General features: G+C 45.0%; 1 protein-coding gene across 1 annotated transcript in view; it reads left to right on the forward strand.

Annotated features, from left to right (window-relative positions):
• The window catches only part of LOC111147594 (discoidin, CUB and LCCL domain containing 1), a 67,064-nt gene extending 51,774 nt beyond the window's left edge, over positions 1-15,290 (forward strand). Inside the window, 9 exon segments of the mRNA XM_022503720.1 lie at positions 4,358-4,398; positions 5,828-6,037; positions 6,590-6,714; positions 6,986-7,133; positions 7,222-7,329; positions 9,240-9,321; positions 9,661-9,710; positions 10,596-10,715; positions 13,336-15,290. Of these exon segments, the coding sequence (XP_022359428.1) occupies positions 4,358-4,398; positions 5,828-6,037; positions 6,590-6,714; positions 6,986-7,133; positions 7,222-7,329; positions 9,240-9,321; positions 9,661-9,710; positions 10,596-10,715; positions 13,336-13,844 (1,393 nt within the window). The 3' untranslated portion in view covers positions 13,845-15,290.
• The last annotated feature ends 579 nt before the right edge of the window (positions 15,291-15,869 follow it).

Consider the following 15,869-nt stretch of genomic DNA (forward strand, 5'->3'; position numbering starts at 1 on the left):
GTGATCCTCAAGCCACTATGTTTACCTCTCGCTCCCTCCCTATCGGCCCCAGAAATGTCTTCCTGCTACCATGACCCCGTGTTTTTGGACAGGTTGTCACATAGTCTTGGTCCCAAAAATACGGCACAAGAGAGACCACAGGCATTTCAGGATCCAGAAGTAAGAAAAAGGAAGTCAGGGCCTGTATCCTCTACCACTCCCTAGACCATGTGCAGACCACCAACCATCCCCACTCTAACCCCCTACCCTGCCATTTTGCTGTGGTCCCTGCTCATGTGCAGAAAGAACACAATCATGTTTCTCTGTTCTGTTCTCCCAGTGGGTGTGGACCATCTCAACTGGTGAAAAGAAATTACATAAGGGGGTTGATAGCTTCCCTGGTTAGCATAAATACAGTGACTCTGATGTCATTTTGAGAAAGTTATACAGTAGGGTTTTTTTCCCTTCCCCTTCTGCTTTTTATTTAAATATATTACAGCTTAGTTTAGTAATATTGTAGTTCAAATGGGGATTCTGACTCTAAGTTATAATACTGTTTTTTGGGAAAATGTATCTTAAGTTCCAAAGAACCAGTTGATGAACTCATAAGTGAACTTAAGGACCAACACCCATATCTGGATTGAGGTTTTGTCTTAAGTTCACAGGAGAAGGGATTTGGAAGCCATGGCTGAAGTTGGGGGAGAAATTGGTTAGGTTACCTTCATGAAAGAGGCAAGTCTTGGGTTTGGTGGGAGGCAGGAACCAGGCATATGGGGACACGAGAGCAGAGTCAAAGCCCAGAGAGGGACACAGAGGAGTTGTGGCAGTGAGTGCGCCACGCGTGCGTCCAGGGCCCTGGCTGGCGGGTGGCTGAGGGAAAAGGCAGAGCTCCCATGGGCATTCCTGAGTCGGGGCTGCAGGTGGGGTAACTGGACAGGGTTTTCCAGTCCATGTCTTTCAGAAGCCACGCAAGCGATGCTGTATATAATCTATAGAAGGCAGCCATCCACTAAGGACTGGGTGCATGCGGTCTGCCCTCTGATGGGCAGGCTCACCGCTCTGTCTTTGTGTTCCTTGTTTACAATGGGTAGGACTCCCCTCTCCTTTCCCCCTGGATAAGACTTTTAGCTTTGAGAGGCCCCAAAGTGTTCTTTTCCTATTGTGTGAACATTCAAAGACAAATCAGTCCCAAATTTAAGATCTAAAAGCTTAGTAACAGAGTACCTTTAGAAAGTAAAATCCTTACTCAAATAAATAAAATGTATATATGTGTGTATTATATTTAATTTTATGTATGCACACATATATTTTATACATACATGTATGCGTTTATACGTTATGTACTATATATAAATATATGCATGTATGTATTATATATACATACGTGCCACATATGTACGTACATATATTTTTTCACTTATGTATTTGCCTCAAGGTTTTTGGAACATAAATATTATATTCCGATTTATAATAAAAGTGATGACTTATACACACTAAGCTGTGTCAGCTTGATCTTGACTTTTGAGGATCTGTTTCTGTTTACATTTTTTATGGTCTGATATATTGACACCAGGGCACTATTTCAGGAATATGCCGTGCTGTGGCCTGGATTTGTTGGGAACCGCATCTCCGGATAGGAGCAAAGAATTGCTCTGGTTTTAAATCTGTTTTTTAGGAATCTCTTGCCTATGTTTGTATACATTTCGATGCTTCTTTTGTAGAAAAATAGGATCATAAAAAGTTGAGCTTGTACTACTAGGATTTTATTTTACTTTTGAAAAAGCAATTATTTAAATAGTCAAAGAGAAGTAGACATATTCTTAATTACTTCTGGGCTTGATAGAGATGAAGTCACTTTATGTAATTGGAAATTAAATGTTGGTGCAAAGAGAAGAGTCCAGAAGTGTCCACCTTGAATGAATGAGGAAGAGTTTTACTTCACACTGCATGTGGTTTTTTTGAACAAATTGTTGGACTTTTGTTTTGGTGAGAAGAGAAAGTCCAGAATTAATTCAAGGTCCCTTCTTCCTTCTAGCTCTGATTTTGCTCTGGCTCTTTGTCCTGAGCAGAGAGGAGTAAGTGACATGTGAACACATCTCTTGCACTCATCCCAACTCCCAGGTTTTGGGGGGCAGCTGTTTTGATATGTGCTGGTTCGCTGTGGGGGAAGCAGTGCGCCTGCGGTCATTGAACTTCTGTTCCCACACATGATTGTTTGGTGTTCAGGAAAAAACACAGAAGGAAGCGCTGCCGCTGAGGAAGAAGGAGTCCCTAAAGTAAATATCTAGGGTTCTTCTGGGATTCATCCGGGTCGGGTCACTTCCTTGATTTGAGGAGACCAGAATGGAATCAGGAAGAGAGCCTGACCTCAGCCCGAGGGTGAAGGCTCACACCACCAGCAGGGAAGGCCTTTCTTTTGGTTTACATCAGCCTCCTCCTGATTGCTTCTGGAGAGCCCTCGGGGAAGGCTGGCAACTCCAGTAATCAGACCGAATTCATTCACCCTGATATGTGACTGCCTCAGAACCCCTTTGTTTCTAAAAGAGGAGGTTCATTTACCGATAGAATTCTCTGAGGGCTTGTACTTAGCTTACTAGAGGGCAATGGAAAAAACGTATTCCAGCTGATCACAGAGAAGAGCCAGGCAGAGAGCTGTTCCAAGCAGAGCCTTCCTTGGCAGTGTCTTCCCAGGGCTAACTCCACGGTTATCCTTCTTTCCCTAACTTCTCTTTTTCAACAACAGCCAAACAAATATTTTAGTGTCCTGTGGCAGTGGGAGCAAGTTGAGGTCCTCCAAGTTACCCTGATATCAGGTGACTTTATTTGGGTAAAATTTTAAGTGTAATACTTAGTGCAGGAACATGAGAAAAAATGGAAAAAGCAGTCACATAGAGGCTCTAAATAAATTAATGAAACTTCGAATGTGAATAAGGTGAACCTTTCTTTAAAACTTAGGAGAGCTGGATCTTCTCCCCAGCTTTGGTGCTATCGTGAATTGTGGCAAGTGCTGGGCCCCCCATGGGTCTGCCTTTTCCCGGGAGAAGTGATGGGTGGCTGCGCTTTAGTCAGTGCAGAGGTTATAAAAGAACCTTATTCAGAATGGTAGGGCTGTGGAGTCTCCACTGGAGAGTGGACAAGGAAGATGGATGAAAACGTCCATTCCAGGGAGTTAGATTGCGTGGTACTTTGAAACGACAACAGCCACAAGAGCTTTGATGGGAAGGTTCTTAGACTCTTGTCCAGACGCTTTCTCGGTTCTCCAAGGATTTCAACGTTAAGGACTCTTTCTGTCCATGGTTGCCGGATATAATTCAGAGTTAAACATTTAAAGAACAAGAAGTACTCTCAGATTGTAAAGTAATTGAGCACAGCAGTGACATCTACCTCTTGGGCTTTCTCTAGTATCAATATAGTGAGTACTATGCACGCAAGATTCATCTTGAGAACTCTGGATTTTCTACGTATTTTTATGCTGTTGAGTTGGTAAGGGATTTACAAAAAGGTAGATATGGTCTTGGGCCTTAGGAATCTCTTCCCCACAAAAGGAGACAGCGGCAGAACAAGGCCGATAGGATGTTTGCCTGTGAAAGTACCACACTCTGTAGAAATCTGAGTCCACAGGCCCAGGGATTAATGCCAGCTCAGCCATGGGACTGTACCCCAGCGGCGAGGCCCAGCTCAGGCCAGGTCCATGAGATGCTGTGAGTTTTCTCCCGCCGCACCTGTCATCCAGTATTGGGATGGCTCACGGCTGTGTGTCGCTTGCCACAGTAGGGAGCAGCGTGACTGGAGGGAGACGGAGCTGAGACTGCCCCAGAGTGGCACTGCTGGGGCAGGACCCCTCGGGGAAGGAGCAAAGTTTGTGGAGAAGGCAGCCTACAAATGACATGGTCATTCTTCAAAAAGTGGCCCGTCTTCTTCATTTCTCTCCGTGGTCCTTGACGATAGACTGCGGCCGGGGTGCATCAGGGCGACTACTGAAGCAAATGGGAGCATTCAGGGCTGTCATTCTTTCTGCCTCCAATGCCAGGGATTAATTAACTGGGTCTTAAGGTTGTTCCCGAGACTGTATGTGTGCACTTCCCTTCCCCACACAATGTGGCAATGATGGAAACCACGCAAGATGTTGAACCTACAGCAGTGACTCACAGTCCTGGCCACTTGCCACATGGGTGGCTTGAGGAACATTGCTTCCCTTCAATGGTGCTGAGTTTCTCTCTAGAAGGCCAGTGACAAAGAAGCTAAGAGCCTTGCCAGGGTGAGGCGAGGATCCCATGAGGTGCGGGAAGGTTCTGTGGTGCCTGGGCTGTGGTGCTGTGTCCGTCATTGCGATCCAGGTGAGCAACTCACCTCCTCCTGTTTGTGTTTATTGTTGCAGTGGTTCCCTGTCTGACAAGCGATTTCTCTTTACCTCCAATGGTAAGGATCCTGTTTCTCTTAAGAATTTGATATTTTAAAGTCTTCAGTGGTAGTGTTTCCTCCCAGGCCCCTCCGATGATATAGTTTAAAGGATTTTATTTCTTCTTCCCCCCACAGGTCACACAGCACCAAGTATGCTGTAACTTAAAAACACCAAGACAGGGGCACCTGGGTGGCTCAGTGGGTTAAAGCCTCTGCCTTCAGCTCAGGTCATGATCCCAGGGTCCTGGGATCGAGCCCCGAATCAGGCTCTCTGCTCAGCGGGGAGCCTGCTTCTCCCTCTCTCTCTCTCTGCCTGCCTCTCTGCCTCCTTGTGATCTCTGTCTGTCAAATAAATAAATAAAATCTTTAAAAAGAAAAAAAAACACAAAACACCGAGACAGTAACTCAATTAGCATGAAGTAGAACATATTTTTCTTTATAATCTAAGCTCTGTCAAACTTTATGCCAAAAAAGTAAAAATTCAAAATGCCATTTATGTTAAGATAAATGCCTTTCTATTAGATTTTAACAGGAAAAGCTTTTATTTATTTTTTTAAAAGACTTTATTTATTTATTTGTCAGACGGAGATTACAAGTAGGCAGAGAGGCAGGCAGAGAGAGGGGGAAGCAGGCTCCCCGCTGAGCAGAGAGCCCAATGTAGGGCTCTATCCCAGGACCCTGGGATCATGACCCGAGCCGAAGGCAGAGGCTTTAACCCACTGAGCCATCCAGGCACCCCAGGAAAAGTTTTTAAATATTACAGTTTGATTTATGTTTATCTTGAATAAAGTGATTGAACATGAGTGTGCAAAATAAAGGCTTTTTAGCCCCTCTGTCACAAAATACATTCTGTGGAAATATTCTCTCAACATAAAGTAAAATGTTTCCAGGAGAACAATATGAGTATATCTTCTTTGTCCAGGAGAGGAGTGTAGCCTTTATTTGCTAACCTCCGCATTGTCTTGGACATGGTAAAAGTAAGGTCCTAAGGACAATGTTGAGTACAATTTACTGATCTTCAGAGCACCCGGATGTCCTTTCTCTTCAAGGACACAGACAATAAAGTCCCCTCTAATCAAATGAGAAGAAACTTCGGTATTTTAAACCTTTAAGACACATTGTACTTTGCTGAAATGAGAGTGAATTTAGAGATCTCAAAAGGAAAATCTATAGTGGGAACAAAGAGATGTCATTTATAGGGGATGTGACTTCAGATGTGACTTCAGTGAGATCCATTAAAAAGAAAAGTAGCAAGTGGAAGGGACCATAGTACAAATGAGTCAGATGAAAAGTATAGGTTATTAAAAACTCATAATTAAACAGTTGATTTGATACCAGAATGGAAATAAATCAACTAAATGATTCTAGATGAGTTGGAGTACTTTTGTGTGTGTGTGTGTGTGTGTGTTTATATCTGAAATACTTTCTTGGCTTTTTTTTTTTTTAGGTTGCAGCAGATCATTGAGTTTGGAACCTGAAACACAGATCAGAGCTTCTTGGCAGTGGGTCAGTGAGATGGGAGAAGAGGTTCACTGGTCTCCTGGCCATGCCCAAGTTCAGGGCCAAGACCTGTCATGGGCTTCAAGGGACAGTGGCAAGAACCGCAAACAGCGCGAGTGGCTAGAGACTGATTTGGGAGAGAAAAAGAAAATAACAGGTACAGTTTCACAAATGCAAAATAACGGGCAGTTGAAATTATATTTCTGAGCTACATAGGTACCTCTTTAGTTACATCAAAGTATTCTGTGTCTTTTCTAAAAGTAACAGGCCTTCACATTGTCTTGATGGGAAGAGCCTGTGTGCAGATTTTAAGTGTGGATATATGGATTAGATTAAACTTTTTTTTTTTTTAAGATTTTATTTATTCATTTGACAGAGAGAGCACAAGCAGGGGGAGCAGCAGAGGGAGAGGGAGAAGCAAGCTCCCTAATGCAGGGCTTGATCCCAGGATCCAGGGGTCATGACCTGAGCCAAAGGCAGATGCTTAACTGACTGAGCCACCCAGGTGCCCCTAGATGAAACCTTTTCATGGCATGTTGTGGTCAGGTTTCAAAATGCAAATAAGAATAATTGGTCTGTAAAATGATTTAAGATTTCAAGGAGGAAACAAGAAAAAAAAAGAAAGAAAGAAAGAGAAAAGAAACCTGGAATTGTACTACATGCTATATATATTGTAAAATCTAACCTATCAGTAATATTTTCTTACAAGGAATTATGACCACAGGATCCACACAGTCAAATTTCAACTTTTACGTTAAGAGTTTCGTGATGAAGTTCAAAAACAACAATTCCAAGTGGAGGACCTATAAAGGAATTGCGAATAATAAAGAAAAGGTAAGAGAAACTGGAGGAAAGAACTGAGTGGGAGAGCAGGTCGCCAAATGTTTTATGTGTGTTTCCAGAAAACAGATCTGTAGCACTACCTTAGTTAGGTAACTCAGCCTTTGTTGGCAAAGCCTTATAGCTTCACTACCAAGTGTGTCTGCAGAACTACAGCAGACCTGGGTTCCTGGCTTTGGTGTCCTACAACCAGCTAGGAGTCAGGTGGGAAAGACAGAGGAGCTAACTACCAGCCTCTTCAGGTCAAAGTTATTTGATTCTACAGGTGTTTCAGGGCAACTCTAATTTTCGGGATCCAGTGAGGAATAATTTCATCCCTCCCATCGTGGCTAGATACGTGCGGGTTGTCCCCCAGACGTGGCACCAGAGGATAGCCTTGAAAGTGGAGCTCTTTGGCTGCCAGATCACACAAGGCAAGTCAGTGAGTTACTTGGCTCTGCTCGTGCCCTCTCACAGATGGTTGTTACTCATGGGGTTCTTCCAACATCTCCTCTGCCTTAGGTAATGATTCATTGGTGTTGCACAAAGCAAGTCCAAACACTGTCAGTGCCACTGAAAGAGAAGATGAGATGATCACAAAATCCGTCCCCTCTCCAGAAGTACCCACAGGTAGAGCACTAACTGTTTTGTGGTTTCCTCAGGAGGATAACCGGACTCTATGTGATGATTACAGTAGCTTCAACAAAAACTTTTTTCTCTGTCGTATGAATGTGTGGAGTCAGAGGGTCCACAGGTAGCTGGGTATGTGTAAAGTGATGTATAACCACAACTCTTCCGTACAATACTGTAAGTAGAAAAAGTAGTATTTGCCCTTCAAACACTGGGTAAAGATTTTATGGAAAAATCATTATCACCTCCATACAATGGAATACTCTGCTGCCATGAAAAATAAATATGTTTAGTAATAGGGGAAGCTCTGGGGTAGAGACAAACTTAAGGAAATTTGCAAAGGACAGGAAAATCCATGTAGCACTCTACCAAGTGTGCAAAAAAGGAAATGAGGAGGGGTGCCTGGGTGGCTCCATCTGTTAAGTGTCTGCCTTCAGCTCAGGTCATGATCCCAGGGTCCTGGGATCCAGCCCCACCCACATTGGGCTCCCTGCTCCACAGTGAGTCTGTTTCTCCCTCTTCCTCTGACCCTCTGCCTGCTTGTGCTCTCTCTCTCTCTCTCAAATAAATAACTTTTTTTAAAAAAGGGAATAAAGAACGAATATATATATAGATAATCATTCCAATATCTCTGGAAGAATGTCAAGAAACATAATCTGGCTTCCTGTAGAGGAGGAACAGAAGTAGGAGGGAGACTTCCATAAACTTTTTGAAGTCTGAATATGTAAACATATAACCTATTCAAGTAGTAAACATTAAAAGTACATTTATTTTTTTCAGAATATAAAATGATTTGTGTAATTTTATAAAATTCAGGAAGATTAGAGATCTAAATATGAGAGTAAAAATAAGCCATAAATTAGCATCCACAGATAATCACTGTATTCCACTGTATCCACTCAACCATATTTATCTATAACTTTGAGAAAAAATGGTAGCATACCACATATTTTGTCCTGTAGCATAGATTTTTTTGCCTAACATTGTATCATGAGCATCTGCCAGTGTTATTAAGTAGTTAAAAAACACAGTTGCTAATACATTTATAGTATTTTTTCCTATGGACATACCATCACTTAGTTAACCATTCCCCTATTGTTGGAAGTTTAAGTTCTTAGATTTCTCCCAAATTTCCACTCTGGTAAATAATAACCCAGTTATTTACGACTTTTGTTCCTTTTGAAGGTCCTTATATCCCTCCTCCACCCCCACCCCCCCCATTTCATGAACTACACATTTCCACTCCTGATCATCCCTTTGTTGATGATCCCTTCTCAGGGATCACAGATAAAGGGTGAAGAACAAATATTCCTCCTTTAGTTTGCATAGTGTGTACAAGCTTGGGGCCTGCTTTAGTAGCTGTTAAAGTGACTTCCTTTTTTAAAGTAGAAAGACGTGGTATTCCGTGAGCAGAGTGGAAATGCTCTCTGAGGTCATCGGGCTGCATTTCCTCTTAGCCCACTGTTCCAGAGCCCTGCTAAAGGGAAGCCCAGGGCTCTTCCCGCCTTTCCCCCAGCTCCTGTTAGTGCACACGTGCAAAGCCTCCCACCATCTAGGGGAACTGGTTTCTTGAGCTGATTACCTCCCAACCAGCAGGGTGGGCCAGCGTGAAACCTTCCCCTTCAATTCTGATTGTGAAGCCTAATGTTGTCCCAACAAGTTCAGAGTAAATGTTAATCCCTGAAGACCACCAAAAATTGCTGTTTTGGGAAAAAAAAATTATTTTCCTAAACTTGAGCCAGAAATTTTGTATCCTCTGTTTGCTTTCTGATATCAGGAAATGCCTAGCACATATTCATTTTCCCCGTATTAAACCGTTGAAGACCTTTCAAATCAATGTTGAGTTTTAGACTGTGAACTTGGGCTGTAGCTCATTTCTGTTGTAATATGGCGGCTTTCCCTCTTCCTAGGAATAAACATCACAGCTGTTACAATTCTGCCGGTGCTCCTTGCCCTGCTGCTTGGAATAGGAATCTTTACAGCCTTTAGAAAGTATGTGCCTTGGCATTTTTAAGTTTCTTCTCTAATTATGCAAATAATCACAAAACCAAACTGTTTGCTTTTCTGATATTCATGTGTAGAGAAGCAGCCTTACTTTGGCCAAGATAAAATGTTAATACATGTTTTAAAAACAAGTTGGAGAAAAAAAAAAAAAAACCAAGTTGGGTAGGGGTAGAAAGTATTCTTCTACTAAAGAATTCTTCTTCTAAAATTCTAAAATTCTATAAGAATTCTTCTACTAAATTATTCTTCTGAAGAATTCACGTATTCTTCTATAATAACACTTACCACTTAGGAAGCTTTTCAAGTAAGATTCTTTTGTCTCTATAGGAAGAAGAAGAAAGGAAATCCATATGGATCAGCTAAGGCCCAGAAAACAGGTTGGTTTACAGAAAACTCTACGGTTTTATTTTGTCTTAGGGAAGGGACAGGGTCTGCAAATTAAAAGCATGATTAGGTCTGTGGCCCACACTTAACGTGGTTAAAAAAATAAGCTCTATAGCCTTTAAGTTAGCAAGCCTAAAAGGGATGGAATATTGTATCCTATCTCTTTATTTCAACTGGAAGTTTTCATGGCCTGTTACTTTTACTTTTGTTCAGCATTATCCCATCATTTATCAACATTCATTTTTTTTGGAGGGAGGGTATTGGAGTTTAGGCCACCCCATTGCCTGTCACCCAGGAGAAGTTATAAAAGCCCCATTTTCACAAAGTACATTGTCAGGCCTGCATCTCCAGGCTTCCATGGTATTTCCCATCCTGGGAAAGCAAAGGAAGAACCAGGCAGGGTTCAGATTCAGTTGCAGAGAATCCTTAGGACTACAGGATGCCCATGCAATGAGTCATCTACAGTCGAGAGACAGCAGCAGGGCAGGACACCTCTGAATCTTAGGAGCCCTTTGGGACACCACCTCTGCAGAGTCTCAAGAGCCAGAAGTGTTGGTTCCCAAGACACGAGTGTCGCATCTGTGCAGATGATGGGAAGCCATGCCACCATGTGTAACATAGGGATAATCTGGGACACGAGGGGTACACAAATACATCGTGAAGGCAAGTGGAAAGCGTGGTTGGGATGGTGTTCACTGTTGTAACGACTGCAGTATGCTGTCTCTACTACATATATCTGAAGAGCCGTGGCCACTCTCTTTACACGTAAGGTCAGCCGGCAGGAGGTGGTCTGACCCCGACTCATCGAGAAACACATCATGGACAACGTGCATTATGCTTCTGAGATATTGGTTTGTTTTGTGTTATCTTTATTCCAGACTGTTGGAAGCAGATCAAATATCCCTTTGCCAGACATCAGTCCACTGAGTTCACCATAAGCTATGATAATGAAAAGGAAATAACGCAAAAGTTAGATCTCATCACAAGTGATATGGCAGGTAAGCGGCAACCCCCTGGGACGGTGCTCTCGGGTGGGAAGTGCTGCTTCCGGGAGAAGGGAGACCAGGAGGGAAATAAGCCCATTCAGACGAGGCCGGTACACTGACAGGGGCTAGAACAGACCTATAGCAGTGGCCCCAAGGTACCACGAAAATCTGGAAGCCCTGAATTAATCTGTTGCTAAGGTTTTGGTGAAGGGGGGTTAGGGATGCTGGCCCCCTGCTCAGTCAAAAATCCATGTATAACTTCTGACTCCCCCAAAACTTAACTACTCATAGCTTATTGCGGACAAGAACAACCTACTGTTGAATCCATCCTTAGAAATAACATAAACAGTCAATTAACATGTTTTATGCATTAGATCATATATATATATTTTTAAAGATTTTATTTATTTGAGAGAGAGAGAGCATAAGCAGGGGGAGGGGCAGAAGGAGAGGGAGAAGCTGACTCCCCACTGAGCAGGAAGCCCAATGGGGAGCTCAACCCTAGGACCCTGGGATCATGACCCGAGCCAAAGGCAGCCGCTTAACTGACAGAGCCATCCAGGTGCCCGTATATATTATATTCTTAGAAAAAAGTAAGTTAGAGAAAATAAAATATTAAGAAAACCATAAAAAAGAGGAAAACACATTTCCAGTACTATGCTGTATTGAAAAAAATATCCGCCTATAAGTGCACATACATAGTTTAAACCCCTGTTGTTTGGGGTCAACTGTATAAATTAGGGGAAAACATTTTTAAAAAGACATAACAAAATACAAAGCTCTAATTCTTTTATTAGAGCAGTGGACGTAAAGTTAGTCTTGAATTGCTGTGAGTTTCTAAACACTTGCTCTCAATTTGTGTACTCTTTCTGCAGACTTGTCTCGGTTCTCAGATACTTAGGCATCACCAACTGCACTCTAGGAGCACTGCTTAGCTTCTCGCTCCCCAAAGTACATTCTGAGGGCCAGCAGCATCAGGGAGCTTGCTAGAAATGTGGGCCTTCAGGCCATGCCCGGGCCCACTGGCCCAGAAGTTCCCAGGTGGTGCATGTGTGTATCAATCAGAAGACTACCACTGGAAAGGTTGCTTGAGCTGCTTCAGGGCAAAGAGAGCATCTCTCCACCTAAAATCCATCTTCTTATTTCTTACCCCTTGACCCCCACCAATTCTAGTACTACCTTGTAGATAAAACAAGAGAGGGAAGACCCCCTTGTCTGTCTTCTTCCTTTCATTGTTCTTTAGCTTCTGGTGCAGCCTGTCCTCCTCCCCCACTGTGTGGTCCTTCTTGGGCACCTTGACTATGAGAGCCCCCGGGTCTCGCTCTTCCCCCCCACTTAGCCACAGTCTCTCTCCTCAACAACTGCACCCCCTGCTCCAGAGCTCCCAATAGAGAGCCCTTCCTTGCATTTTTGTCTGCTCAGCTGCTAAGCCCCGACTTCACTCCCTGTCCCCCAAAAGTCAGTAATCTCACCTGCTGAACTATCTGCGAATGTCACCAGTTCCTCAGTGGGTCCAAAATTGAACCCATTGTTCCTAACTCTTCCCATGACTGCTCCATACATTCTCTTCTGAGTGGCTTCCCGACTGTCTACCTCAGGCGTCTGGGCTTAACATCTGGGAAGGGGCCTTGGTTCCCCTCTTTCCTCACTCCCCACATTGTTGGTAATACATATTGCCTGAGTCATGTCTCCAAGGGATAGCCTTCCCAAGGCTGCTGCTAGACCTCTTGCGTGTGACTTACACTTTTTCTTTTTTTCTCATTTTTTTGATCTTTCCCTCTTTAGTCCACTTCCTGGTTACCTTTAACTCTGCCAGTCTCTTCTTTAGAATCCTCAGTAGGTTTCTTTTATGGAACTAAACCAAACCTGCTAGTAAGGCACTCAGTGTTCTCTGTGTGGGCGTCTACAGTTAACAGTGTGCACTTGGGATCTGAGCTCGACCTCTGGCTCCACTGGGTGCTTAACTTTGTGATCTTGGAGAAGTTACTTCATCTCAGCCTGCTTCTGTTTTCCGTTTGTCAGATGGAGTAATAGTCACTACTTCATTGTAATTTTTTTTTTTTGAAGACTTCATTAACTGATACCTTAGTATCTTAGAATAGTGCCTGGCACAGAGTAAGGACTCAGTAAATGGGAGCTTCATTGGTATCATCGCCATCGTCATTAGTCCGCAACCTATTCTTTTGGTCTTGGTTTTCCATTAAAGTACCCCATGTCCCTCATACTCTGACCACATCAAACTCTCTTTCCATGGTTTTTTTAATAGGTTGTTTAATCACCAGTCCCGTTCCTCATAGTATTTACTGCCTCCACCTCCAAAATCTGGCATCCCGAGAGCCATTTTGAGAGCTCCATGAGGTATTTCCCTCCCGTCCCCCAGGTGTGGGGAAGCGTCCTCTGCCTTTTCCAGGTTCCCGCGACCCGATGAGGCTTCCTAAAGCACGAGTTCGGTTGTGTAAGCCCGTGTGTGTGGCACCTCCGCCTTTTACACCTCAGGCTTTCTCATCCTACCTGCTATGTGGTAGGCACTCAGGCAGGCTGGTTCCCCAGGGCGCCGCCTCCGCAAACAACCGGCTGGTCCGGGCGTCCAGGCGGCGCACACACGGCGTGTCTCCTGCGCTTCTAATTGCAGATTATCAGCCGCCGCTCCTGATCGGCACAGGGACCGTGACCAGAAAGGGCTCCACCTTCCGCCCGATGGACACCGAGGCAGACAAGGCCGCGCCGGGCGCCGAGGCCGGCAGCCACTACCACTGCCCCCTGTCGGCCGGCCGCCACGAGTACGCCCTGCCCTTGACCCACCCCGAGCCCGAGTACGCCACGCCCATCGTGGAGCGGCCCGCCGTGCGGGGGCATACCTTCTCCGCGCAGGGCGGCTACCACGTGCCGGGCCCGGGGCCGGCGCTGGCGCTCACGCCCTCGCCCTCCGCCGGCGGCGCGCCCTACCAGACGCCGCCGCGCCCCGCGCCCGCCGCCGAGCGCCCGGGCTACGATCAGCCCACCGCCGGCGGCCCGGCGGCGGAGCGCGCCCTTCCGGACTACCAGGAGCCGCGGGCGAAGCCCGCCGCCAGCGCCGCCTACGCGGCCCCCAGAGACTGCCTCCAACCCCAGAGCCCCACGGCCATGACCGCTCTCCTGTGAGCACACTGTGACAGCACCCTGCTGCGGTACAGAGCGGCGGGCTGTGTGCGGCCCTGGCAGACGGGAGAGGGGATCAAGTGTGCGTGTGTGCGCGCGCGGGTGTGCCTGAGATTTCATAGGATCCTGCGGTGGAGTCCTAGGGCCCACTTCCTACTGTTTACAAAGTAGTGCATCTGGTTTTGTTCTGACCCTTCGGGCAAGAGCCTGTTGGGTTTTGTTGGGCTAGGAAAATGACAATTTTCAGATGGCATTTTCATTTCTCTGTGACACTGAGCTGCTTTCGTATAAAATGTGCAATCTGTACAGAGTTGTATTTAACATGAATTAAAGTAACTTAAGTTCGCTCGATCAGCTTTTCTGCACAGAGGCTAAGTGGGAGAATGAAGCTGTTGCAGAAACGTGTGTAATAGTATGTTCGCCCGAAGTCTATTTTATCTGATAGTGTGTTCGCAGCAGGTCTGTTTAAACTTAATCTTGTTGTTATTGTGGCTCATTTCCTTTCCTTTGATAACCAGAACTAAAAGCATTGCTAACATTCTTTTGGAAGGAATGAAATTACTTGAAGCAGGAGAAACACACCAGGGTGGTTGTTAGCAATTATGATTGTAGATTAAAACACAATAGCACACAACCACCTCAGCAGCTGCCTGTACCTTGGACGCCACTTGGGTTAGGTTCCTGCGGGCCGCCGGCGGCTTCCCTGCCTGAGGGGCCTGGGTCTCCGAGGTACGGGCCTTCATCCCACTTGACTTTCCTCCTCACCTCCGCCCACACAGGCGGTCTGGCTTTCACATGCAAATCCACCTTTCCAAACTGTCTGCAAAGCCAAGTGCGGAGACGCAGGGGCCACCAAAAACTGCTCTCCCAACAAACTGAATGAAGGTGGCACAGTGATGACAGCCGAATTACTGTGACAGATGCTTTTGTACCTCAGATTAAAAATATTGCTGAGGTCAGACGCCCACATTTTGCATAACTTTCTTCAGAAATAACACATTGTCACTATGAAACAAAGTTATTTGAGGTGTGTTCTTGCAAAAGGGACAGCGGCCAAATCCACATCTAGCTTTTCTACTGAGATGGTGGGGAACTGAACTGATTTTGTTTCTTACAAAATCAGCGTTCTCTCTGATTCCAGATTAGCCCAGACCTCAGCTGTACCTCGTGTTCAGTGCTTTTTATCTGTTTGCATTGAGTTCACTGTGCAGAATTTGCCCTCTTTTGCCAAAGAGGTAAATGTGTGTTTGTTTAACAAAATATGGACCCAAAAAAAATCCTTTACCTAAAAAATATATCATGATTCTATTTGTATAACTATGACTTTGTGTGAAACTATAAATCTTAAAATAGGGTGCTGGAAGTTCACAGCAGACTTTTTGGTTATTTTAGGGTATAAACTGTTTACTTTGTGGAGTTTACATGGTTTTATATGCATACTAATTGTAATAATAAACTATGCCAAATCGCAGTGCCCCTGCCTCTCACTGGTGTCTGCTAGCCAAGCTGTTGAAGGCGTCTGAGGCTCAGTCTTCCTAAAAGGGCAGGTGGTTACAGTGGAAAGAGCTGGGTTTGGAGTTAGGCAGGTCTTGGTTCCAGACCCTGATCAGCCGCACCATAGCTGAGGGATCTGGAGCCAGTTAGTCTGGAAATAAACGAAGACCCGCCAAGCAAGTGAAGTCTACTCAAGCTAACGATAGCACGGGAGTCCGCCACGGTCGCTTGCATTTTGGCAGAGAAGCCGAAGGGCAGCAGAGGGGTGGAAAGCTTCATGTTGGAAAAAGAAGGGAGGGCTGCAGGTGTGCCTTGCTTGGAGGCTGTTGGCATGGGGAAGCTGTGGGATGGATTGACTAGATAATGGGTTAGGGATGTGTATTTGGCCTTCTCTGCTTGGCCCTAGGTTGGAAGTGCCTAAGAAAATGAGAGAGTCTATCAGTTAGTAATCACCATAGCAGACATTCTTGCTTTGCTTCCTGGTCCGACTGGCAAGCCTGACTTCTAGGGAGCTCGCCTTCTGGGCTGGCTCCT

Source organism: Enhydra lutris, unplaced genomic scaffold (genome assembly GCF_002288905.1).
Source record: "Enhydra lutris kenyoni isolate GAN:26980312 unplaced genomic scaffold, ASM228890v2 scaffoldscaffold17, whole genome shotgun sequence".
Classification (NCBI taxonomy): domain Eukaryota; kingdom Metazoa; phylum Chordata; class Mammalia; order Carnivora; family Mustelidae; genus Enhydra; species Enhydra lutris.